At 42.3% G+C, this 26,887-nt stretch overlaps 1 protein-coding gene across 2 annotated transcripts in view; it reads left to right on the top strand.

Annotated features, from left to right (window-relative positions):
• Window positions 1-25,332, top strand: part of CDK19 (cyclin dependent kinase 19) — a 232,839-nt gene extending 207,507 nt beyond the window's left edge. For both annotated transcript variants that reach the window (XM_030556124.1, XM_030556123.1), the window contains exons 11-13: window positions 1,784-1,862; window positions 13,550-13,816; window positions 20,670-25,332. In XM_030556124.1, the coding sequence (XP_030411984.1) occupies window positions 1,784-1,862; window positions 13,550-13,816; window positions 20,670-20,801 (478 nt within the window). In that variant the 3' untranslated portion in view covers window positions 20,802-25,332. The remainder of the gene's footprint in view (window positions 1-1,783; window positions 1,863-13,549; window positions 13,817-20,669) is intronic.
• Window positions 25,333-26,887: the final 1,555 nt, after the last annotated feature.

Below are 26,887 nucleotides of genomic sequence, written 5' to 3'. Positions count from 1 at the left end.
CACATGCCAATGGATCTCAAGCTGAGCAAATTTAGTGAACACTTGATAGTTCTGGCCTTAATCTCTTATGCCTTAGTTCCCCAGCTATAAAATGTGGATCGTAATGCTTCCCTACCCACAGGGGTGTTATAAATGTAATGAATTAGTGTTTGTGAAGTACTCTTATGGCACAGTGATGAGCAGCATGGAAACGCTCATGAGGAAATGAATAATTCTGTATTCCATGCAGGAGTTGGATGGTGTGCAGTAAATAAGGCGAAAGGCCATCCACTCTTTGAAGAGGATAAAAAGAAATATGAATACCTACCCATTTGAAGAGTCCTATCCATCCCATGTACTTAGTGAGGCAGGGGTGCTGTGGTAAAAATATGTGATCAAGTAATTAATAACTGTATGCAGGGACATGGCCACCTTTATTCTTGAATTTCCTAATATTTGAGTGCTTGTCTTTGCAAACTGACTATTCTTTTAACATAGTGTTTTTTGTATACAATTATTTAATTGTGCCAACAGTGTGCTAGTTGCTTTTCAGCCAGAAAGGCAATAAAAACCCTGTCCAGGAAACTTTATTATCTGAATAGAAAATACACAGATGCAGCATGGGATTATTTATTTATTTATTTATCTATCATGTTTTGTTTTATTTTATTTTATTTTATTTTATTTATTATTATGGTAGCACCTAGGAGCTCCAGTCATGGACTAGAACCTATTGTGCCAGGCACTTTGTAAATGTATAAAAAAGAGATCCCTGCCCTGAAGAGTTTACAATGCAACAAAAGTCTGTGAGCGATCAAGCAATGACATTTATCATGAGTCTTGTTAGTCCTATGATATTTGTTTGGATTTCAAAAGATATTAACTCTTTTGTTAACAATTATTTGAGGTGTAGGAGCCCTCATGGAAGAAAGCACAGGTCTAGTCTAGACTAGGAAAAAAGAATTAAAAAAAAAAAAATCAAGTTAGCAATTATCATTTGAAATGCCACTTAGCAATTATCGTAGACCCAGGTTAGCACTTTCAAAATCATGTTAAGCTGATTGTATTGCAACACAGGTTACTCCCCGAAGGTTCAACAGCAAGAATTGCTGAAACTAAAATGGTACAAAATATTATCTACTAGTAGGTTTTTGCGCTCTCGTACAGGTCTACTTCTGCCTAGGTCACACCACCTGGCAACACAATTTTAAAGGTATTAAACTGTGTGTACACTAGATACTAAATAGTATTTCAGATCATATTAGCTGACTCAATCTAAAAACTACTTTTTTATTTCCTTCTAAACAAGGCCCCTGAGACTAATTGATTCCAATTCTCCAGAGATGAATAGCTAGTACATTTAGGGCATGATACAAAAGCCATTGAAGTCAATGGAAAGATTCCCATCACATTAATGAGCATTGGATCAGGCTCTCAATCCACTGTGCCATCCAAACTCCCAATTAAGTGCTGTAGAGTTTCTGGTTGATTCACACAGCAAAGTGAACAAATGCAGTGTCAGGACAGCAAATAATTGTGCTGTCATTTGTGCTTACTCAGTTCTGCTATAATTCTAAAGGAAGGCAGCTTGCCAACAGCAAATATAGTAAAAGTTAAAATCAGTGTACATCTACCAGTAGTTATAGATCTGTTGGGTGTCTATAGGGTGTCACTTAGTAATTTGGAGTCAAGGCATAACAAACATTAAAAGAAAAAGCCCTGAAATATATATGACATTAAATAAATTAATTTCAGAAGCATGTATGTTTAGTATGTCTCTGATTTGCTGTTTGATATATTTCAGTGTATTTGCTGGCTGCCAGATTCCTTATCCAAAACGAGAATTCCTCAATGAGGATGAACCTGAAGAAAAAGGAGATAAGGTATAATAAAAGGCACTTTTTTTCAAAATGTAACAAAAAAGTTGTGATGCCACAAAGAGAAACTAACAGAACATGGGCTCTTACCTAGGAATGTGTTTTGAAGGCAAGACTGTCCCAAATTTTTTCACAGTACATTAGAAAATTTCACATTAATGCATAGTAAATTATAATGAATAAGATAGTTTGTTTGTATTTTTCCTAAATTTAAAAATGTACAGCTAGTCAGACGTCGTTAGTAATACACCTCTACCCTGATATAACGCGACCCAATATAACACGAATTCGGATATAACTTGGTAAAGCGGCGCTCGGGGGGGCGGGGTTGCACACTCTGGCGGATCAAAGCAAGTTCAATATAATGCGGTTTCACCTATAACGCGGTAAGATTTTTTGGCTCCCGAGGACAGCGTTATATCGGGGTAGAGGTGTACATGGCTAACAGAAGAAAGAGAAAGAGGCCTCATGCTGTAATCAACTTGTGTCCTGGCGGCTGCATGGGGACAGGGCCTGTTGTTGATCCAAGAGAAACCCTCTGGTTGTGCATGTCCTCTGATTCAGATAGTCTGTACAACATGGGAGCCCAGTTTGATTTAAAGCTGTGCCTATCAATGATACATTTGAAAGAGTAAATTCTACTTTCTGAGCTGATATTGTAGATTAGTATTTCTTTTGCATGTGACAGTGTCAGAGCAGGGGGAAATGTTAATCTACTAAATCCTCAGGATTTTGTTCCCCAGGTCTGTTTTTGAGACTAGGAAATTACAAAACCTAAATTAAAATAGCAGTGGAGTCATGATACTGATGTAATTGAAATTCCGAGACTTAGCAATGCTTTTTAAACTTTCAGTTACTGAACATTAAGAAACAACATGAGTTCAAATGAGTTTGGCTTTTGTTAAATTGATTTTACTCATTTGTGAGTGTTAAAGTATATATTTGTATTTCATTTTGTTGGGAAATTTTATTTAGTTAAACAAAAATGACACGCACAGTATAAATATTCAAAGCAGCTATTATGATCTGTTGTATAAATAGCCTTTGTGTCTCGTGGGGACTGTCCCATATTTATGCATGCTATAAATAAAGATTTTGCAGCATATCTAGTTAATTTCGAAAAAAAAATGACATTTTAAACTGTGTATTACTCATTGAATCTGTCTCTACAACAGGAAAAGTTTGTTAAAGGTAACCAGTGAAGGTGTTTTTAAAAAATGGATTTGTACCATGTTTTTCTGCTTTATGATATATAAAAAAGGCCTAGACGATTTTTTTTAAAAAACATATTAACATCAGGAATGTCAAGTTTGTTCTTTCCTGATTTTGCTGGAAGGCTTACAGGGGGTCTCTGAGATGGTGTATCTGGAGCTCTTACACTTAACGGAAGGGTAAATCTTTAATAAAAACATCCTTTCTCCAAAATTTTCATTTGTCAGCTAAGTTAAATAAGTATTCACAAAAACAAAACCCCATGATTTTTTCCTAAGTAAAACCCCCCTTGTTTCAGACACATGGCTAGATTTTTTTCTAACTAAAACAGTAGAATGAATGAGGGTGGCAGTGCAGCGGAACATGCTCCTGTTCTTACAACTTTACTATATAACAAGTTTCATCCCATTGAGTTATGCAATTCCTGAATGTCAGATTTACTGTTCTAATAGAGTGCAGCACAATGTCATTGTGTTGTCACAAATGCTGCAGTAATCAGAGCGGTGACAAAGATCCCTTCAGTGGGAAGATACTCAGCTAAATGAGTGAAAACAGCAAAACCCTTTATTGCAGTGATGGACATGAAGGAACAATGATTCTAGCAATAGCTGTCACATAAAATACAGTCTGGAAATAGTTTGCTAAATGTCTTGAAAAATAATATATGCTTACTAAAGCTTGTTGTTTGCCACAGTAATTTATATTAACAGTAATAATACTTTGCACTTCAAGTGGCACCTTCTACCCAAGAATCAAAACAACTTTCCAAACAGTAATAAAGCTTCACAGCAACCCTGTGAGGCAGATCTGGTCCTAGAAATACGATAAAAGACACATTCCCAGTCACAGGTTGCCAATATTCATCATTTAAAAAAGGGTTAAACCACTTAACGACCTCTAACAGTTCACAACCATTTCAAAACACTGGATACCACTGCACCAGTGCCTGTCAGCTCAGACCTGCAGTGGCAGCAGTGCTTGAAAGCCTGTGGGGCGAGGTGCATCTGCCTTGTCTCCAGCACTGCTTTCCAGACTCAGGGAGGTCTATGCTAGAAACTTGCTGGTATAGTAATGTCAGTTACGTGTATGATTTCTTTATTTTTATGACATTTCTATATGGCCAAAGCTTTAGTGTGGACATAGTTATACTAGCAAGTAAGTGCTTTTGCCTGTTGTCATGGGGTGAACTGCATCAGTGCATTCTCCCTGTCTCTTTGTGGGCATTCATCCCATCTTAGAGTGGACCTCCAAGCTACAACATGTTTCGTCAACCATGCTGTCATTGCTACAGTGCGAGCTGTGTCTTAGATCCCTTTGCAGTCTCTCTTGAGTGCACCCCTCAACTGACAGGTTTCACTACCTTACCTCTCTTTGAGTATAACCACACAGGTCTACCATTCTTAGACTGGATCCTGTGGTGGCAGGATCCTCCTATTTTCATGTTAACACAATAGACTTGTATGTATTTGGCACCTGCAAGAAATTTTCCTCCAGGAGCCTGTGACCAGCAACTTATTAAAGTGACTCAAAATAGCTCCTTCCAAACAAAAGTATTGTTGATTCACCCAAAGATACACTGTGATCAGGGAAATGGGTGAAAACAACAAAAATGTACATGTCTGGCCTTACCTAGACTTATTCCTTTCCGTGCAAGTTTAGGAGGGTTCCATTCAACCTAGGTAACCTCACCTCTGCAGACTGTGCCGCTGCATTCTCTGCTGAATTCAAAATGTGTCACCTCAAGTAGCAGTTCCCAAAACCCCTTCCCTTCTCCACGGGTTGCTTTGAACTATTTATGGTCCTTTTGATATCTAGACTCTGGCTTTCACAAAACAGCGTGTCAGGGCCTCTGGGAAGAGCATCTTCTCAATTTAATCGCCCAGCTATTGTCCCTCTGAACTCATTTACCCAGAGCTTATCTCTGACCATTGTTTTGGTCTCTGCTTGCTCTTCCTTACAACTCCTTCTAAATTCAGTTCCATGTAGTCAGACAGAATAATATCAGGCAGGCAAACTGAGGTACATATAATATTCATAACAAAATAACACAGTTATAGCCCTCATTCTCCACACTGATATAACTTACTTCATTCAGATAACTGTTAAAAATCGTAATGGCAGAAAAACACTTTTGCTGGTATAAGCTGCCATCTACACTAGGGGAGTTGCCACTATAGCTATACTGGCAAACTTTTCTAGTGTAGACTAAGCCTTGTCCTCTTTCAAAAGCAAAAGGAACAGTAGCTGCACTACACAGATTTCTCAAACCAGCTAGGTAATCTCCAATCTCCCCTGTCCAAAGCCAGAAAATCATGGACTCCATGATCCACACCCCTGTGAAACAAATCATTAGCCCCAGTTGTGAGAGTTCTCTCTGTTTTTCATGCAGCCCAGGTTTCAACTTGGCACCTGGAGAGATTCATAGTGAAAATGGTTCAGCTCAGACCCAAGCACCCATATATAAAAATCACAAAATGTCAAATAATTAATTGAAAAAAATGACAATCTCAGCACTATGATACAAATGGGGTCTTAAATATGTCAGTTCATGTGGATCTTTAATAATGGTTTGAGCTACCTCTGTGAGATAAATAACTTCTTTTTTTAAAAAAAAGTTAAACTTCATTAACTTTAAAAGAAAAAAAATGTAACAAGTTAACTTGTTGATCTCCCCTGAAATAGAAACTGGATGTGACTTGTATGATGCACACAGGCAGTAGGATATATTTTTGACTTTAGCAGATAGGAAAGGGAGACGTAAGCCCTCCATGTAGATGCAAGACAGTATGAGCCTTTGTGCAGTCCTAAGTAAATACATTCTTGTGAATTTCATCTGGAGTGTAACTTGTGACGTTGTCGTGATGAATGGCAATTGATGCACACTTTAGTTTGAGGATGCTAAATAGCTTGTGATTAGAGAGTCTGCCAAGAAGTTTGTGCTGAAGGCAATTGGTTCCTATGACTTATGAGAAGTGAATTATTTAAGCTTTGCATTAAGATTGACCACATTTAAGCTCTGATAAATTGTTGTCTGGTTAAGCAGACCCCTCACCCCCAAGACCTTGGGAGAACTGAAGTGAGTTCAGAATTTTATAAAGTTTTAAAGCATTTACCAAAAAGTGCTCAAATATTTTGAGCAACATTTTAGAGTTTTTATGTATTTCCTGGTGAAACTCAGACTGCAATAAAGGTGTGTTTTTGTTTCCCTTAAGAGAAAGTTTTATATCTTATATGAACAACAAATAAACATGGTCACTGTTGTAATCCCCTTGGCTGCACAGATGCCCGGTAGTAAGAACATTTTACAGTGCTGGATGGTTCTGTTTCTTTACAGCTGGATATCTGAGGAACTCTTGCTTATCACACTCCACCCTCCATTCTTTCAAATCCTTAGGTCTCTGCTGCCAGGCCACCAGAGTCTCCTTTGCTCTCCAGCTCCTACACTCTGCATCCATATGTTCTGCCCTTTTTCTCTATGCTTTCTGGCTCCTTCCCCTTTCTTTTATTTGCTACCAGGCCCTAGTGTCTCTTTCAATTATCTTGCGTCTCTCTCTCCCTCCCTTCTTTCAGCTACCTTTTCCCCTCATTCTCTACCTCCAGATCCTTTCTTCAGCCCCAGAAAACGCTGTCCTTCAGCCATGTTCCAGGCAGTCTGCTCTAACAAACTCTCTTCCTCCTGCCATCACTAAGACTCTCTGACCCTGTGTCTAGGGCACCATGCTTGGCCTGTTCCCAGCATCTCTCTCCTTGCAAGGTGGTTAAAGCATAGCACTCTAACTCAGGAGCTGGAAAATCTATTCTTCGAGTGCTTGCTCATATCCATTCCAATTAGGTGTGTGCGCGCCGCGTGCACATTCTTCGGAAGATTTTTACCCTAGCAACACCCAGTGGGTCGGCTGGGCGCCCATTGGCGTGGCGCCGCTATGGCACCGAATATATACCCCTGCCAACCCGTCCACTCCTCAGTTGCTTCTTACCGCCTGTGTCGGTCGTTGGAACAGTGGAGTGTGGCTTAGCTGATCTCCACTTCCCTAGCTATTCACTCGTTCTAGTACTTATTGTGTATATAGTTTAGTTTTATAGTTGTAGTTAATACTTCTAATACCCTTTTGTAAACGTAGTTAGTGTATATAGTTCAGAGGGTTGGGGATTAGCCCCTTCCCCTCTCCTGGTGACCAGGCCCATGCCTGGTTCACCGGTTTAAAACCATGCTCGGCCTGCCGGCAGCCGATGCCAACGGGAGACCCCCATGACTCCTGCCTAAAGTGCCTGGGGGAATCCCATCTTACAGATAAGTGCCGGATTTGCAAGTCGTTTAAGCCGCGAACAAAAAAGGAGCGGGACTTTCGTCTTAAGCAGCTCCTAATGGAGGCGGCCCTCACTCCTCCGTCTTCGGCACCGAGTGCCGCACAGTCCATGCCGGGGAGAAGTGCCTCATCAGCACTGGAGAGCGCCGGCACCGCGAAGATGTCCCGGCACCAGCCGTCACCGGCACAGAAGCCAGCCTGGTACTGCTCCCTCTCCCCGCGTGCCAAAAAGCTCAAAGCTCCTGCGACTCCAATATCTGCACCGCAGTCCGAGCAGCAGCCAAAACCGAGCTGCCCAGCACCAACAACTGCCACGGCACCGGCAATCTCGGCACCGTTGATTCCGGCCACGCAAGAGCCGTCGAGTCCAGTGCATGACAGCTCCCCGGCACACGCCTCGGTAGAGCTTATAGTTCCCACCATGCCAGAGTCCTTTTCGATGGCGAGGGAACTCATTGCCCTAACGGAGCCCACCCTGCCTCAACCCCCGGCACCGCCGGTGCGGGTTATTACATCAACAGGGAAGCCTGCCCTGGTCAGGCCACCTTCCATCGATGCCGCAGGCAGGCACTGCTCAAGATCGAGGTCTCGCCAATGCTCCCGATCTCACCACCGGTCCCAATATAGGCGCCGCTCGCAGTCCCGGTATCGATCTTCTCGGTACCAGTCGTACTCGCAGCACCACTCAAGATCCCGCACTCCGGATCGATATTCCAGACGGTGGTCCAACTCCCAGCACCGTTCACGCCGCAGCCGCTCTCACCATAGAGCTTCACGATCCCGGTCGACCTCCCAGCACCGCGCTGGTCTCAGGTCCCGGTCAACCTCTCGGCACCGGTATGACTCCCAGTACCGCTCTCCAGTGCGGCACAACGTACGGTACCCTGTGCACAGGGCTTCTCCTCACGTGCTCTCTGCTCCGCCATGGCTGTCATGGCACCCATCTGAGTCTTCACGCGCTGATAGCGCCGCCTACGGGGATTCAGAAACGCATAGCCGTGTCCTCCAGGAGGCTCAGGGCACAGAACAAGCGCCTCAGTGGTCCTTCTGGATGCCTTGGGCATATCACCAGGCCCAAGGCGAACCCATGGTTCCATCTCGTTCTGCCCCGTTGGAACATCGTGCACCAGAGGCCACTGTTAGCTGCCCTCCTCCAGCGGGTACAGACGAATCAGCCCTAGCACCGGACCCTCAGGCGTTCCCGGACCCTGATGCTCCTCAGGAACAGGAGTCACTAAATGACCCAACCGTGCCGGGTCTGTCGTTGTCCTCTTCACCAGACGAGGCCGTAGCCGGTACTTCTTCATCGGGCCCGCCCCCGATCGACCTCCGAGCCCACCAGGACCTTCTCCAGCGGGTCGCCTTAAATATCAATCTCCACGTGGAGGAGGTTCCGGAGGTGGAAGACCCGGTCATAGACATACTCTCGGCAGATGCGCCATCTCGCGTGGCTCTGCCATTCATCCGTTCCATCCAAGCCAAAGTAGACACCATTTGGCAATCTCCGGCGTCTATCCCGCCCATGGCCAGAGGCGTGGAAAGAAAATCGTGGGAGGCTAGACGGATGGATCTATTGGGGCGAAAAGTCTACTCCGCTGGAGGCCTCCAACTGTGGGTGGCTAACCAACAGGCCCTGCTCAGCAGGTATAATTATAATACCTGGCAATCGGTGGGTAAGTTCGCTGAACTGGTCCCACAGGACTCCCGCCCGGAATTCCAGGCCCTTCTGGAGGAAGGGAAGAAAGTGGCACGCACTTCCCTGCAGGCCTCACTCGACGCTGCTGATTCAGCGGCCAGAACCATGGCCTCGGGAATTACAATGCGGAGAAGATCATGGCTGCAGGTGTCAGCCCTACCTCCTGAGCTGAAACACACTATTCAGGACCTTCCGTTTGATGGACAGGGCCTTTTCTCTCAGAAAACGGACCCTAGACTCCAGAGTCTCAAGGATAATCGCGTCATCATGCGTTCCCTTGGGATGCATACTCTGCAAACCCAACAGAGGTCCTTCCATACCCAGCCTCAGCGCCCTTACCCCCCATCCAGGCCACGACAAGACTTTAATAGGAGGCATGGTCACGGGAACCGCAGATGGCAATCGGGTTCCCAAGGGGGCCAGAATAACAGTCCCGCCAAATCATCCACGGGACCCAAACCGAACTTTTGAAGGTGCGCCCAAGAGCAGAGCGTCAGTCCTTTCCTAGGATCCCCTTCAGTTTTCCAACCGCCTTTCCTCCTTCCTCCCTGCGTGGGCCCAATTAACCTCGGATCGTTGGGTCCTACGCACGATGGAATTTGGATACCACCTACAATTTATTTTGCCCCCCTCCCTCCTACCTTCCCTTCCCGTCCCTCTTCAGGGACCCCTCTCATGAGCAATTCCTCTGGCAAGAGGTTCATACGCTCCTTTCCATTGGAGCTATAGAGGAGGTGCCGGAGGATTCAGGGGCAAGGGATTTTGCTCCCGATATTTCCTAATCCCCAAGGCAAAAGGAGGTCTCCGACCCATCCTGGACCTGTGCGGACTCAACGTCTTTCTGAAGCAGTTGAAGTTCTGCATGGTGTCCCTGGGGACCATCATCCCATCTCTGGATCCCGGAGACTGGTACGCTGCTCTCGACATGAAGGACGCATACTTTCACATCGCCATTTACCCTCCGCACAGACGGTACCTACGGTTTATGGTGCACCATCAACATTTTCAATTTGCGGTCCTTCCGTTTGGCCTCTCCACCGCCCCACGCGTGTTTACAAAGTGCATGGCTGTAGTGGCCGCCTTCCTCCGTCATCGGCGAATACATGTCTTTCCTTACCTAGACGACTGGCTTATTCGCGGGACCTCCGAGGCCCAAGTCACCAGGCATGTTGCCATCATCACGGACTTATTCGAGCGGTTGGGCCTGATGATCAATCTAGAGAAGTCTACTCTAGTGCCCACTCAAAGAACAGAATTCATTGGGGCCATTCTAGACTCCAAACTCGCAACAGCCTGGCTTCCACTACCCTGGTTTCGGGCGCTAGTTTCGATCATAGAAAGCCTCCAAACTTTTCTGACGACCTCGGCCCGCACCTGCCTCAGCCTTCTCAGTCACATGGCCGCATGCACTTTTGTAACCAAGCACGCCAAACTATGCCTGTGTCCCCTTCAAACTTGGCTCACCTCAGTTTACCGCCCAGGCAGGGACGCCATAGACATGGTCGTCACCGTTCCTCAGAGCGTCTTAGGCTCCTTCAACTGGTGGCTAACTCCTTCCCTGGTGTGTGCAGAAATGCCATTCCAACAGAGACAGCCCTCAGTATCCCTGACGACGGACGTGTCGTCTCTCTGCTGGGGGGCACACCTGGGCCATCATCGCACGCAAGGCCTCTGGTCATCTCAAGAGCTAGCGTTGCACATAAACGTCCAGGAGCTGAGAGCAGTCCGCCTCGCGTGCCAGACGTTCCATCATCATCTGCAGGGCCGTTGTGTTCTAGTGCTTACGGACAACACAACAGCAATGCACTACATAAACAAGCAGGGAGGGACTCGATGCTCCCCCCTTTGTCAGGAGGCGATCTAACTGTGGGAATTTTGTATAGCCCACTCTATAGACCTTGTAGCGTCCTTCTTTCCAGGGGTCCAGAACACTCTGGCAGACCATATCAGCAGATCCTTTCTCTCCCACGAGTGGTCGCTTCACCCGGACATTGTACATTCCATCTTCCAGAAGTGGGGTTTGCCCCACATAGACCTCTTCGCTTCCTGCAACAACAGGAAGTGTCAGAGGTTCTGCTCCTTCCAAGGTCTCGCCCCGGGCTCAATATCGGACGCCTACCTAATCTCTTGGGCGAACCACCTGCTTTATGCCTTTCCATCCTTCCCGATGGTGCACAGGGACAGGGCTTGACTGATCCTGATCGCCCCTGCGTGGCCCTGGCAACACTGGTACACCACGTTGCTGGACCACTCGATAGCCAACCCGATCCCCCTGCCCCTCCATCAGGATCTGATAACGCAGGACCACGGCAGGCTTCTCCACCCAGACCTGCAATCCCTCCATCTCACGGCGTGGCTCCTGCATGGTTAACCCAATCGGAATTGCGCTGCTCTACCCTGGTGCAAGAGGTACTCCTGGGTAGCAGAAAACCTTCTACTCGGTCTACTTACTTAGCCAAGTGGAAACGGTTTTCTTGCTGGTGTCAAAGGCAGAATGTCGCACCTACGCAGGTTCCCATCCCCACTATTTTGGACTATCTCTGGTATCTTAAACAGCAAGGCCTCGCTATCTCATCTTTGCGAGTGCACTTGGCGGCTATTTCTACTTTCCACCCCGGAGAAGGTACTCACTCTGTCTTCTCCCACCCTATGGTCTCACGGTTCCTCAAAGGCTTGGAGCGTCTATACCCCCTGGTACGGCGCCCCGCCCCTTCCTGGGACCTCAATTTAGTCCTGACGAGACTTACATCCCCTCCGTTCAAGCCATTGGCAACCTGCTCACTCCTATATTTGTCATGGAAGACAGCCTTCCTTGTAGCCATTACATCGGCTAGGAGAGTCTCTGAGCTTCGGGCTCTGATGGTGGACCCACCATACACGGTGTTCCACAAGGACAAGGTGCAGTTACGCCCACATCCGGCGTTCCTCCCTAAAGTAGTCTCGGCCTTTCATCTCAACCAGGACATATTCCTCCCGGTCTTCTTCCACAAACCGCATACATCTCGTAGGGAGCAGCAGTTACATTCGCTCGACGTCCGTAGGGCGCTCGCCTTCTATATTGACCGAACGAGGCCCTTCCGCAAAACACCCCAACTCTTTGTTGCAGTGACGGACCGGATGAAAGGCCAACCCGTCTCCTCTCAGAGGATTTCATCCTGGGTAACGGCATGCATCCGGACTTGCTACAATCTAGCTCATGCCTCTCCGGGTCATATTACCACAAATTCTACCAAGGCCCAGGCCTCGTCGGCTGCCTTCTTAGCTCGAGTACCTATTCAGGAGATATGTCGAGCAGCTGCGTGGTCTTCAGTACACACCTTTACTTCCCATTATGCCCTGGTGCAAAAATCCAGAGACGATGCAGCCTTTGGCTTAGCAGTTCTGCATTCTGCAGTATCTCACTCCGACCCCACCGCCTAGGTAAGGCTTGGGATTCACCTGATTGGAATGGATATGAGCAAGCACTCGAAGAAGAAAAGACCGTTACTCACCTTTGTAACTGTTGTTCTTCGAGATGTGTTGCTCATATCCATTCCAAAACCCGCCCTCCTTCCCCACTGTCGGAGTAGCCGGCAAGAAGGAACTGAGGAGCGGACGGGTCGGCAGGGGTATATATTCGGTGCCATAGCGGTGCCACGCCAGGGGGCGCCCAACCGACCCGCCGGCTGTTGGTAGTGTAAAAATCTTCCGACGAACGTGCACGCGGCGCGCACACACCTAATTGGAATGGATATGAGCAACACATCTCGAAGAACAACAGTTACAAAGGTGAGTAACCATCTTTTCCCAGCTCTGCCACAGATTTACTGTGTAACCTTGGACAACTCATTTCATCTCTCTGTGCTTCAGTTGACTCATCTGTAAAATGGAGATAATGCCACCTGCCTCATAGGATTGCTGTCAAGCTTCATTACTGTTTGGAAAGTTGTTTTGATTCTTGGGTGGGAGGTGCCATTGAAGTGCAAAGTATTATTACTTTATTTGCTATTGCTGACCACTGCTATCTAGCTGCCCTGCTGCAGCTTATTTGCACTCATTCATGATGTGACGACCACCATTTTCTTGATAGTTCCCTTCCATCCTTCTCATTATTAAGCTGATCTGGATTGGCTGGCTAGGGATAGGAGGCACTAGATTGTCATTCGCGTTGCTTTTTTTTCTCCCAGTGCACCTTATTTTAAAAAATGAACCACGAACAATTTTATTCTATTGTGAAATTTCAAACTCACAAAATTTAAGTAGCTTTGAAATTATCCATCCCTCCTCAGTTCAGAAATATCTACCTGGAGCAAACTGCAGCATATTGAGGACAGATGTTTCACTTACTTTGGTGCTCTTCACTAAAGTCCAGCTGTGCTTTGTGCTTTGGCTAGTTCTCACCCACATTGTGGTTTAGGGGTTCTGAAGAGTTTGTGACACCAAATGTAAATAAACAGTTCAGGAAAAAAGTGACCATCCCAAGCTGTGCTTTTTCTTAGAATCAACAGCAACAGAATCAACATCAGCAACAAACAGCACCTCAGCAGCAACCGCAAGCAGCACCTCAGCAACAGCAGCAGCAACAGCAAAACAGTACCCAGACAAATGGGACTGCAGGAGGAGGTGGAGCAGGAGGAGGCGGCACTGGGGCAGGACTTCAGCACAGCCAGGACTCCAGCCTCAATCAGGTGCCTCCAAATAAGAAACCACGCATAGGGCCTTCAGGCACTAACTCAGGCGGGCCTGTCATGCCTTCAGATTATCAGGTACAGACTCTGATTGTTATATTTTAGTTAATTTTAGGGGCAAGGTGTATTCCACTGTAGAATTTTATAGTGAAATATTTCCACAGAATAAATTTACTTTAAGTGAAGTTCATTATAATGGAATTGTGCTTGCTCTAATTTATTAGTAGAACTGTAGACTTTAGTTCTACTTCAGTTTAAATTCATGTAATATAATGTATATACTGTATTCATTATAGATGGATTTCACTCTTCGGTATTTATGTAGATTTCAGTAGCGTTTCGTTTGTCCTCAGAATTTCAGTATCATTCTAAAACATGTGCATAACTTTAGGAATGTGAGTAACCCCACTGAACTGTTTTCACATGCGGAAGTGTTTTGCTTGATTGGGTCCAGAGTAGTCAGCACTCTGGAGGATAGATCCCATGTGAGAAGCAGGCCCTAGAAAAATATGCTGAGTCAACAGCACAGGTTCTTTGATTTAATTCCTGCCACTTTCTGTTCCATGTGATAATGATAGATGGGACATTTCATATTCTGTTGTTTGTCTTAATACCTTGATAACTGTTCTTTTAATCTTAAAGATCAACAGTTTCTGTGACGCTATAACATAGATCTATAAGTGAGTCAGTATGCTTTGTGCTTAGGCAAGACACTCTAATAATGGTGATTCCCAATTTATCTCTAAAATGCTTCCTGTGAGTGAATTCAAAAGTGAATCTTCAAAGAAAACGTTTGGAGGGGAGGGGTTATTTGCAATAAACTGGTCTGTTGTTTTCCACTCTCAGTATGTTCTCACTATAGCAGCATTAGATTATATTAAATGAAAACAATATCTCTGTATTCTTTTTGAAGCTGCACATTTATCTTGGTTTATTAGAATTAAAGTATGCTTTCAACACTGAATGTGTGACATACATGAAATAATTCAAAGCATTGTATGAACCAAACTTACAAATACTTGGGGAGATCGTGAACGTTTCAGACAAGATTAATTGAGCATCACCAGATAAATATTTTTCATTTTAAAAAAGAATACACCTGAAAACAAAGCTTTGTTTCTTAACTAAAAGATCATTGAAAATATATCAGGATGAGAAGAGACTGGATATCACTTTTCAGAGGGGTAGCCATGTTAGCTTGTATCAGCAAAAACAATGAGGAGTCCTTGTGGCACCTTAGAGACTAACAAATTTATTTGGGCATAAGCTTTTGTGTGCTGTATATGTATACCTACCTGCTGTATATTCTTCTCCATGCATCTGATGAAGTGGGTTTTAGCCCACGAAAGCTTATGCCCAGATAAATTTGTTAGTCTCTAAGGAGCCACAAGGACTCCTCATTGTCGTCTTTGGATCTCATTTGAAGTTATGTTTTTGCAAGGATTCTAAATGCTATTGCTGGACACTTTTAGTAAGAGCATCATCTTGATAAAGACTCCTATCAGCCTCTTTCAAATCTTTCTTTTTACTCTACAGCTGCTTTGACTTCCTAACCCATCAACCCCCCCACTCCAGATAATTGATTTCTGAATGCTAGACATTCCCCTTCCATTTCTAGTTTTCTTTCTTTATTGCAAATGATTTTAAAGGTGGTGACGGCAATTTAGGAGTAACAACAACTCAGTCAAATTTCTTTCTTGAAAAGTTCCAGAGAAGATTGAGATCTCGGAAAGCCCCTGTTTATGGCTGGCTTGTTTCTGTCCATATTTTGAGGATTTTTATACTACCTTTGATGTTATTGACCATGGGATTCTTCAGGATGTCTTGGAGTTCTAGGCAAGCCTTTCCATTACAGGATTTTCTTAATTTAAGGCTTATCTTTTTGGAAAATTATATGTAGCTCTTGTGATTCTTTTCTGCACAGGCAGCAAAGAATCCTGTGGCACCTTATAGACTAACAGACGTTTTGGAGCATGAGCTTTCGTGGGTAAATACCCACTTCGTCAGATGCATGTAGTGGAACCGGTGATAATGTGGCTGATCTGGTTTATCCTAACCGGTTCATTCACCTGCACGTCCACCAATGTAATATATGCCATCATATGGCGGCAATGCCCCTCTGCTATGTACATCGGCCAAACTGGACAGTCTCTACGGAAAAGGATAAAGGGACACAAATCAGATATTAGGAATGGCAATATACAAAAACCTGTAGGAGAACACTTCAGCCTCCCTGGCCACACTATAGCAGACCTTAAGGTGGCCATCCTGCAGCCAAAAAACTTCAGGACCAGACTTCAAAGAGAAACTGCTGAGCTTCAGTTCATCTGCAAATTTGACACCATCAGCTCAGGATTAAACAAAGACTGTGAATGGCTTGCCAACTACAAAACCAGTTTCTCCTCCCTTGGTTTTCACACCTCAACTGCTAGAACAGGGCCTCATCCTTCCTGATTGAACTAACCTCGTTATCTCTAGCTTGCTTGCATATATATACCTGCCCCTGGAAATTTCCACTACATGCATCTGACCAAGTGGGTATTCACCCACGAAAGCTCATGCTCCAAAACATCTGTTAGTCTATAAGATGCCACAGGATTCTTTGCTGCTTTTACAGATCCAGACTAACATGGCTACCCCTCTGATACTTTTCTGCACATCCTGTAGCCATTTGTTTTAGTGACCCCTCCACTCTAGGCTTTATTTTGACCCCTGTGCTGTTAATTATTTGTATGTTCCCATTAAATCAGCTGCTAAACAGTATAATCTGATTATCCATTTTTACAGTTGTATTTGGCTAGCTGTAGCTCTCTGTCTCTCTCTCAGTTCTAGCTGACTGTTTGTCTTATATCCAGAATGGATTGTCTGCAATTTGTCCAAATCTGGAGTCAAAACAGAAATTCTCTTTTGTGGGACTAAAGTAAACATAGCCTAGTTAAATGCATTCTTTTAGTTTTATGACATTAATCTTATTCCATTAGATTTAATTCAAAATTAGAAGGAAAAGTATTTTGCTTTTGGGTTCACTTATCTTCTGAATTTAAATCTGTGGTGAACAATCATTTATATTATTTAATCACAGCCATCCATCATCACAGCGATCCTGCAGAAAAGGACCTAGGGGTTACAGTGGACGAGAAGCTGGATATGAGTCAACAGTGTGCCCGTGTTGCCAAGAAGGCTAACAGCATTTTGAGCTGTATAAGTAGGGGTATTGCTAGCAGATCAAGGGACACGATCATTCCCCATTCAGCATTGGTGAGGCTTCATCTGGAATACAGCATCCAATTTTGGGCCCCACACTTCAAGAAGAATGTGGACAAATTGGAAAGAGTCCAGTGGAGGGCAACAAAAACGATTAGGAGGCTGGAGCACATGACTTATGAGGAGAGGCTGAGGGAACTGGGGTTGTTTAGTCTGCAGAAGAGAAGAATGAGGGGGATTTGATAGCGGCTTTCAACTACACTTCTACCCTGATACAGTGCGACCTGATATAACACGAATGCAGATATAACACGGTAAAGCAGTGCCCTGGGGGGGCGGCGCTGCACACTCCGATGGATCAAAGCAAGTGTGATATAACGCGGTTTCACCTATAACCTGGTAAGATTTTTTGGCTCCCGAGGACAGCGTTGTATCGAGGTAGAGGTGTACCTGAAAGGGGGTTTCAAAGGGGATGGATCTAGATTGTTCTCAGTGGTGGCAGATGACAGAACAAGGAGCAATGGTCTCAAGTTGCAGTGGGGGAGGTTTAAGTTGGATATTAGGAAAAACTTTTTCAGTAGGAGGGTGGTGAAGCACAGGAATGGGTCACCTAGGGAGGTGGTGGAATCTCCTTCCTTGGAGGTTTTTAAGATCAGGCTTGACAAAGCCCTGGCTGGGATGATTTAGTTGGGGATTGGTCCTGGTTCTGCTTTGAGCAGGGAGTTGGACTAAATGACCTCCTGAGGTCCCTTCCAACCCTGATATTCTATGATTCTATGATTTCTAAGAATGACAACTGTAATTCTTGGTTTGCTTGGTTTTTGTCTAACTTCCCGACCCTTTTCATTTTTTCATTTATTCATCTTTTTAGTGGAGTCTGGATCAGGGGTAGGTAACCAAAGGCGGCACGCACGCTGATTTTCAGTGGCACTCACACTGCCTGGGTCCTGGCCACCAGTCGGGGGGGCTCTGCATTTTAATTTAATTTTAAATGAAGCTTCTTAAACATTTTAAAAACTTTTTATTTACTTTATATACAACAATAGTTTAGTTATAAGAACATAACAACGGCCGTACTGGGTCAGACCAAAGGTCCATCTAGCCCAGTATCTGTCTACCGACAGTGGCTAATGCCAGGTGCCCCAGAGGGAGTGAAGCTAACAGGCAATGATCAAGTGATCACTCTCCTGTCATACATCTCCATCCTCTGATGAACAGAGGCTAGGGACACCATTCCTTACCCTTCCTGGCTAATAGCCATTTATGGACTTAGCCACCATGAATTTATACAGTTCCCTTTTAAACATTGTTATAGTCCCAGCCTTCACAATCTCCTCAGGTAAGGAGTTCCACAAGTTGACTGTGCGCTGTGTGGAGAACTTCCTTTTATTTGTTTTAAACCTGCTACCTATTAATTTAATTTGGTGACCCCTAGTTCTTGTATTATGGGAATAAGTAAATAACTTTTCCTTATCCACTTTCTCCACATCACTCATGATTTTATGTACCTCTATCATATCCCCCCTTAGTCTCCTCTTTTCCAAGCTGAAGAGGCTTAGCCTCTTTAATCTTTCCTCATATGGGACCCTCTCCAAACCCCTAATCATTTTAGTTGCCCTTTTCTGAACCTTTTCTAGTGCTAGAATATCTTTTTTGAGGTGAGGGGACCACATCTGTACACAGTATTCGAGATGTGGGCGTACCATGGATTTATATAAGGGCAATAATATATTCTCAGTCTTATTCTCTATCCCCTTTTTAATGATTCCTAACATCCTGTTGCTTTTTTGACCATCTCTGCGCACTGCGTGGACATCTTCAGAGAACTATCCACGATGACGCCAAGATCTTTTTCCTGACTTCTTGTAGCTAAATTAGCCCCCATCATATTGTATGTATAGTTGGGGTTATTTTTTCCAATGTGCATTACTTTACATTTATCCACATTAAATTTCATTTGCCATTTTGTTGCCCAATCACTTAGTTTTGTGAGATCTTTTTGAAGTTCTTCACAATCTGCTTTAGTCTTAACTATCTTAAGTAGTTTAGTATTATCTGCAAACTTTGCCACTTCACTGTTTACCTCTTTCTCCAGATCATTTATGAATAAATTGAATAGAATTGGTCCTAGGACTGACCCTTGGGGAACACCACTAGTTACCCCTCTCCATTCTGAGAATTTACCATTAATTCCTACCCTTTGTTCCCTGTCTTTTAACCAGTTCTCAGTCCATGAAAGAACCTTCCCTTTTATCCCATGACACCTTAATTTACGTAAGAGCCTTTGGTGAGGGACCTTGTCAAAGGCTTTCTGGAAATCTAAGTACACTATGTCCATTGGATCCCTCTTGTCCACATGTTTGTTGACCTCTTCATTAATTATATTATATTATATTATATTATATTATATTATATTATATTATATTATATTATATTATATTATATTATATTATATTATATTATATTATATTATATTATATTATATTATATTATATTATATTATATTATATTATATTATATTATATTATATTATATTATAGAAAGAGACATTTTAACGTTTTTAGAAGGTATTACTGGCACGTGAAACCTTAAATTAGAGTGAATAAATGAAGACTCAGCACAGCACTTCTGAGAGGTTGCCAACCCCTGGACTAGATTAATGTTTATCGTAGCTGGTGACAGAGCACTATTTAATTTTTGTTCTTTGTTGAATGCCTGGATGCTAAATGTTAAGGCAACAGGATCAGAGCTGTGTAAAACAAAATTTAAGACCAGGGGTACACAGGCATTTATTTGATCTGAAGGCCAGATCTGATCATTTATACAGGACCTTGAAATATTTTACATGAAAAGGGCTACATATGTTTTATACAAAGTATTATATGATATGATACATACTATCAGGTCTTAACTGTTTATTGGCAAGGAAACTGGAAGGCATGAACAGATTGAATCACTGTTTTGTTATGAATCTGCAAAATACTGTACAAGTATTTTGAAATTCTTAAAGTAGCTGATCTGCTCCACATAAAATATTAAGATTAATGAATAACAAACTTTTTTTCTGTTTCTGTGAAATCTTGTTTCACAACTCTGGCAATTTAAAGAGTGAATTCAGGAATTAAATACTAAGGTCTTGCACACATGTACTCACTAGCATCTCTGTGTAAATGTCATTATTTTTAGTAAATGGAGCACCAGAACAGGAATCGAGATGTGTTCTAGAATATTATTATTATTGGAACTTATCAACAAGTCTCCCCAGTCAGATGTTGGGGTATCTTTTAAGTCATATTCTCCCACTTCTTCCCTACTCTTATTCCATCTCCTCTGGAACTGAATACATTGCCTCTCTAGCACACCTAATCTCTCCCCACCCCACCCCCGAGGTAGAGAATGAGAGTGTGGAGCTGGCAGTCACTTATATTTGTTATTTAGTTAATAGTGGCATAGAAATAACAAATAAAATAGATATTTATTAAAAATAAATCACAATCATTAGACATGGGATTAAGAAACAACAAAGATTAAGAGTTAGCAATGGGGTTCAATCACTTCCAAATTATTTTTAAATGGTCTTGGATTATAACATCTGTCTTTTTCCATGCCTGTCAAACACCTTTCACCCAGTATTTTGATTTGAATGAGCCTCTTAGAGTTAAAAAGCTCCCTGCCTCATTGTTCTAACAGGCTGTTTTAATTTCTTTTCCATTTTCTTTTTCCCCAGCACTCCAGTTCACGCCTGAGTTACCAAAGCAACATTCAGGGATCTTCTCAGTCCCAGAGTACAATGGGCTATTCCACATCATCTCAACAGAGCTCTCAGTATCATCAGTCTCATCAGTCTCATAGGTACTGAGACCTAATAGACTGCGCTTAGAAAGGAATGGACTAAAAGTCAAAAGACTCCAGCAATATGAAGTTCCTAACAATGAGAAGAACCAAAAATGCAAACTGTGATACAGATTTAAAGTTCACAATTATAAAAGGAAAACTTTATTTACTGAAGATTTTTTTTTCAATGACTCTGTTCCTTCTTTATTGCCATAAAGGAGATTCTTGTGAAGTGCCCCCTGCCCTCCCGCGCTTCCCTCGCATGTGTTCCATTGTGGTAACTCTAATGAAACCGTCTGATCTGAACCCAGCACTTAACTTCTTTAATCTTTGGAATTTTTGAAGGATTCCTGGTGCACCTTTCTCATGCTGTAGTGATCGCCATAAATCTATCTTTTCAAATCTCTTTAATGGGATTTTAAAGTTTTAAAATCTTGAACTCCCAGGCTTTCAAGCTTGTATATAGTTAGTTTTATACTAGGCAAACCAGTTTAGCTATACAGGTATAATGCACCTTTTAAAAGCACTATGTTTTTTTCACAAGATATTACTGTTTTCCTCATGGATGTCAAGAACAGCAAATTTTACTGTTCCAGAGTATTTTACTATTCTGTTTGTATTAGTCTAGTATTCAGGCGACGTCTTAGGGGGGGAAAAAAACAAAAAAAAAACCAACCCAAGTCTCTGCAGCAGCTAATGTGCTTCATGGTACTGGACTGTACACCAAACAGAAGATTGTGAATGTTTCCTAAATCTTTCATGTTGAATCCCATACATATTATGACCATGTTCTGAGTAGTGTTGAATTAAGCATTATTTTAAACTAAAGCATGATACTTACATGAAAATGAGATGCTTTCGGAGCGCCATTGGAACAGAGAAATGGAATGCAATGGAACGTCTTCTCTGGCTGGGCACCCAAAATAGCCAGGAAAATATATTTAGTGCCCTATGATCTCAGCAGAAGAGAGAATGTGGTTGAGGACTTATACTAGTCCTTGTTTAAAAAAACAAAACTAAACAAAACAAAAAACCAGTTCTTTAATGTGTGTGGGAGCTCTATATATCTGGCTTCTCTGATGCAGTCTCCCTTTGTCAGTTTCCCCAAATCAATTATCTAAGTATAAAGATGACAAAAATGTAAAGGATTATAAAATAAAAACAAATAATTGTCCATTTTTATATACAATCATCAAATTTAAGAGAACTTACTGTATGTTTTGAAGAGCATGTTGAAAATTGTCTTCATTTTTCATGTTTAATAACGCAAATTCTTTATTCTTCACATTGCTGTGATTAATCCAGATTGGTTGCACTGAAATGTTTCTTTTTCCCAAGAGCAAACACGTTGTGATTGTGCCTAAGGACCATAAGTGGATGGGTTACTAGCAGTCTATCCCAGGTAAATAATTAGAGCTTGCAAGCATAATCGGAGGATCATTATCCAACATTCGGCACCACAGGTATTCAGAGACACATAATGTATAATTTGGAGCAGCTCCATTTTCCTTCTGTGTTTAGAAATAAGGCTGATGAATTTGATTGCACTAAAACTGGAAAGACATTCACGTACTTTAGAATGTTCTTCGCTGTATGAGCAGCACCAGTCTTTTTTAATTGATAGCTGGAGAAGAGTCAAGAAAGGAGCAAATTATGTTTAAGCAATGATATTGCGGACATTTACACTACACAGTGCGATATCATGGTTAGTTGTGTTCTATCCTGAATCCATGCAAGACTTTAGACATAAACACTATACATTCCACAACAAAATTGTGATAGAAGCTAGGCAGGTGGTAGATCTGTTTGCTCTGAGGAGAATTTTTTTTGTCCCAGTTAGCGTAATAAATATTTCCATTGAGAGTGTGCTCCCAGTCACCTTAAATGCTTTTTTCCTCTCACAAAAATGTTTTGCTTTTATAACCAGTTGGAAACCTGGTTTGGCCACACCAGCTGCCACAAGACTTTGCTCTGTTTGCCGATGGCACCAGGCTTCTCTGGAAAGTGATTGAAGATAGCATGGGCAGGAAGTGATAAAAATGAGATGAAGCAATTTGAAGGAAAATATAAATTAGGACAAAACCATCTCCTATTGGATACTTTCCACCTTTATTCTTTGTGATACTACATGGCCTGTGCTTCTGCGTAACTTAGTTGGCAGGAACTGATTTTAATTGTTAGTAAATTTTTTTACCTGCTTGCAATATATCTGGGCTCGAAAGATGCAAGTCCCCACCTCTTAATGATGTCAGTGGGAGTCCCATGTCTGTCTGAAGGAGAATTTTGCCCCTGCCCTACAACAACATTTATTGGATATTCTTGTGACTGGCTTCCAGTTTTCTGGATATCAGGCTCCGGACATTGTCTCCTGGTCATTGTCTCCTATCTTCTTCATAGCCCTCTGTCCTCTCAAAACACCATTGCCTATTGTAACACAATAGTTTAACATTTGTCCCCCTCCCACCTGCTTTTATTCATCATCAAATTATTGATGGTGGCAGGGGGACAAAAATCTGCTTGTAATTAAGCTGGCCTCTTATAGTGCCAGCAAAGCTGTATCATAGTGTAGGCTCATGATGTGTGGAATGCAAAGATACACAGCATTATAATGTTCTTTAATTCAATGAGCTTCCATCCCCTAGAATGACTGACTGCTATCACCATTGTCTAAACTGAATAGATAATTCTGTATTTGCTAGATCTAAATTGCTTGCTGTGCTTTAGCCCCTTGCAGCTTCTGTGCACGTGCAAAGCTGAGCTAACTCCTCCATTGCCTTCAAAATATAAGTAGAAAGGAGAATAAATAAAAGCAGTGGTTACTGCTTAAAAATGTTTACTGTGCACGTTTGCTCGCTTTCTCTCTCTTTGTCAGTTGGTGTTCGGATATTTGGCTTTTTCTGGTGAGCTATGTGTGAATTTCAGGGTGGATGGGAGCCAAGATGAGAGAGACTTGTTAAGGGGTAATTTCATGAGGAAAAATGCTCTTTGTATTCAGAGGTTAATCATGTAATATGTTATGGGAACCCAGGATCATGTATATTTTTCTACCTGTGGAGTTTTGGTACTTGACACTTATTATTCACAGTTTTGACCTTACCCATAACCTCTGTGTGCCCTCAGAAAGGTATTTCACACTGGCAACTAGAAATGGAAAGTGACATCAACTTGATTGTTTTCTCATTCCTGTTCCCTTGGTGAAACAGTGGACAGTCAAATACCATCCTGCAATATTTCTCATCTGGTTTTTGGAGAAGACAGGAGAGTGAGGAATGGGATTAGCAGCATAGTCTACATTGGTGAAGTTTATGTAGCACAAACTGCACAATGAAGGAAGAATATTGTGAAAGCTGCGAGTCCTGCACTGTATCTGTGACACTGTATCTTTTGGGGGGAGGGGGAGGGAAGAGCAATCTGAGGGGAGGGTTGGGGGTAGCTTGAAGTATTCAGATATGTCTAATATTTTATATAAACATATTAAAGCTTAGTTCCCCTTCATAATCTTCAGTAATGGTACTTAAACACCATTAAGCAAAGAATTGTTTTAGGATTAAATAAATGTATTGTACATAAGGCCATATGTAATCTTCTAAAAGTGTCGCCACACAGGAGCGATATGTATTACTATATGAAAAAAATCCTTAATGCACTGTTATCTCCTAAATATTTAGTAGTAAATTAATACTATTTAATTTTTTTAAAAACCTGTCTTGTGTAGACACTAAAAAGTATTACACAAAATGTGGACTGAAGATGTCCTTTTAAACAGCAATTTAAAGAACTTTTTATCTGTGTAATGTAGTATACTTTTCAAATTGTTCTAGTTTGTGTTCTCCCATGTTTGCTATTGGTGGAAGTGTGTCTGTTGCTCTTCAGTTATTTTTTTATAATTTCATGCACGTATCCTTCATTTTTGTAGTTTTTATTATAGATTACTGCATATGCTCTTCCTGCTGCCACAAAGCTTTGCTGCTTTAGCTCTATGGTGGCCACATACAGCAATACCCATGCTGATGGGTTTGCAAAAACACAAAATAAAATATTTGTTTCTCATTCTAGAGCTAAGAGTTTACTGCTTTTAAGTTGTCCTCATGTTGCTCTTGAAATGACTGTTAAAACTGAACTATAAGTTCATTGCATTTATTTTATATTCCTGGTTGTCATGAAATTGAATTGACTTTGCTTCAGTGTGAATTTTTTTAATACAAATAATATACATTTGTAATAATAATAATAATAATAAAAGGTTCAAATCAAAGAAGTGTGCTGGAAAGTTGTGAACATAAGACACTGAGTTACAAAAGAAGCAATGTATCCTGCCGAGTTGTGACCTGTAATTGTATTCAGATGTTTATATCATCATAAACCACACAAAACAGAGCTTGTAAAACCTCCAGTTTGGACTTATAGCCTTTTTAAATACCCAAGAGGGTATTCGTGTTTTGTATGTACGGAAATAGAATGAAGCTTTATGGAAAAACAAAACAGGTGGAATGCTTGGTGTACTCTCTGAAGTGATTTAGCATGCAGCTTGGATACCACTTATAAAAATATAAAACTACCAACCTGGTGATTTTACATATTTGTCTTCTAAAAAAGCTGTGCATTTGGAAACTAGCCCCCCCCCCCGCGCCCGCTTACCTCTTCCTCCCCCCCCCCCCCAATCCCATTTCTTGGCTATCTTTGAATATAATTCTCACAAGTGTCTAAGGTAACAGCATGTTAGATTGGAGAACATGAGCTGGGGAACTCAGCTGTTTTTCAGGTTGATTTTCTGTGCTTCCTTGGCCTGCATATTATAACTCCACAAGTCAGTTTTTCAGAGATGGTGGTTATACTGCGTTTTCCATAAACTGCACCCATTTTCTTCATCCCAGCCGTGTGTGAGAGAATGGCTGCCACTCACTTGCTTCTCGACTGACACCAAAAAGGAGGCTTGAATTTCTGCTGTAACTTTAGGACAAGGTAAGAACGTGCTGTACCCTTGTCATTACTGCTGGCTTCTAGTAAATAAAGAGTTCTGACCAATTCCTCCTCCCTGATGCGTCCAAGGATTAGGTTTAATATTATGCATGCATGGTATCAGAAGTTTCTTTACTTTGTGTCTGCACTAGTGTCTTGCATTTCCAGTGTGTAGTATCTTTCACCTAGATGGATCCCAAAACATTTTCCAGATGATATTTACAAATTATAGGAATCTTTTCATCAAGCATTCCAAGGGGCTGCAACATGTGTGGTTATGTTTATTCCTCTTGAAGAGAGGATGGCTGGTTAGCCGGTGGGGGTAGACATGGTTATATAAAGGATTCTCTGCCTACATTACTCCACTTACTATGTTTTTTCCCTCTTCTGCTTGTACTTGGTGGAGTGCTGCAGCAGTAGCCTTTCGAAATCCCTGGTCCACTGGAATGTACAGCATTGTCTCAGAGATCATTCATCATTCCCTGCAGTGTGCTTAAGTTGGATGCCAGCCTTTGAGGTCTGGCATTCTGTGTCAAAGAGCTAAGTTTATGACTAATGATCTAAAGAATAATCAGCCCTGCAGCATCCAGCCATTTATGGGTAAGGGCTGCAAAGACAGTGTTTAAAGCTGAGACAAGCTTATGCTAAGAGTTAGCACCAAAGCAGAGGAGAGGCAACAAAAAGTGTCAAAGAGAATATTTGTTGCTGATGGCAAGATACAAGTTCTGAACAGAAAATCAGGCTGAAACTTTAAGGGCAATAAATTTTTACTTCAGGTGTTTTTACAAATATTGATGGAGGGAGTGTGGAAGGCAGTGTTGTCTGGAGGAATGAGCACAGACTTAGGAATCAGGGTCCTGCATTCACACTTTGGCTCTATTACTGAATCTGTGGGGCCTTAAAGTCACTTCTCCTTTCTGTCTGTTTCCTCATTTATAAAATGGGGCTAATACTTGGGTATCTCACAGTAGTAGTTTGAGGATTAGTTAGTTTTTGTATAGTACTTTGAAAATGTACAGCACTACAGAAATGCTAGGTATTATTAACTCAGTCTAGATAAACTCAGAAGTTTAGCATTGTTTCAGAGACCAACAAAGGATAACGTTGACCTGGAAATACTATTTAACAGACATTGGTTTTTCATGCAAGTGA

This window comes from Gopherus evgoodei, chromosome 3, assembly GCF_007399415.2.
Source record: "Gopherus evgoodei ecotype Sinaloan lineage chromosome 3, rGopEvg1_v1.p, whole genome shotgun sequence".
NCBI lineage: Eukaryota > Metazoa > Chordata > Testudines > Testudinidae > Gopherus > Gopherus evgoodei.
The sequence above is the reverse complement of the archived record's forward strand: the minus strand, read 5'-3'. Positions and strand labels throughout refer to the sequence as shown.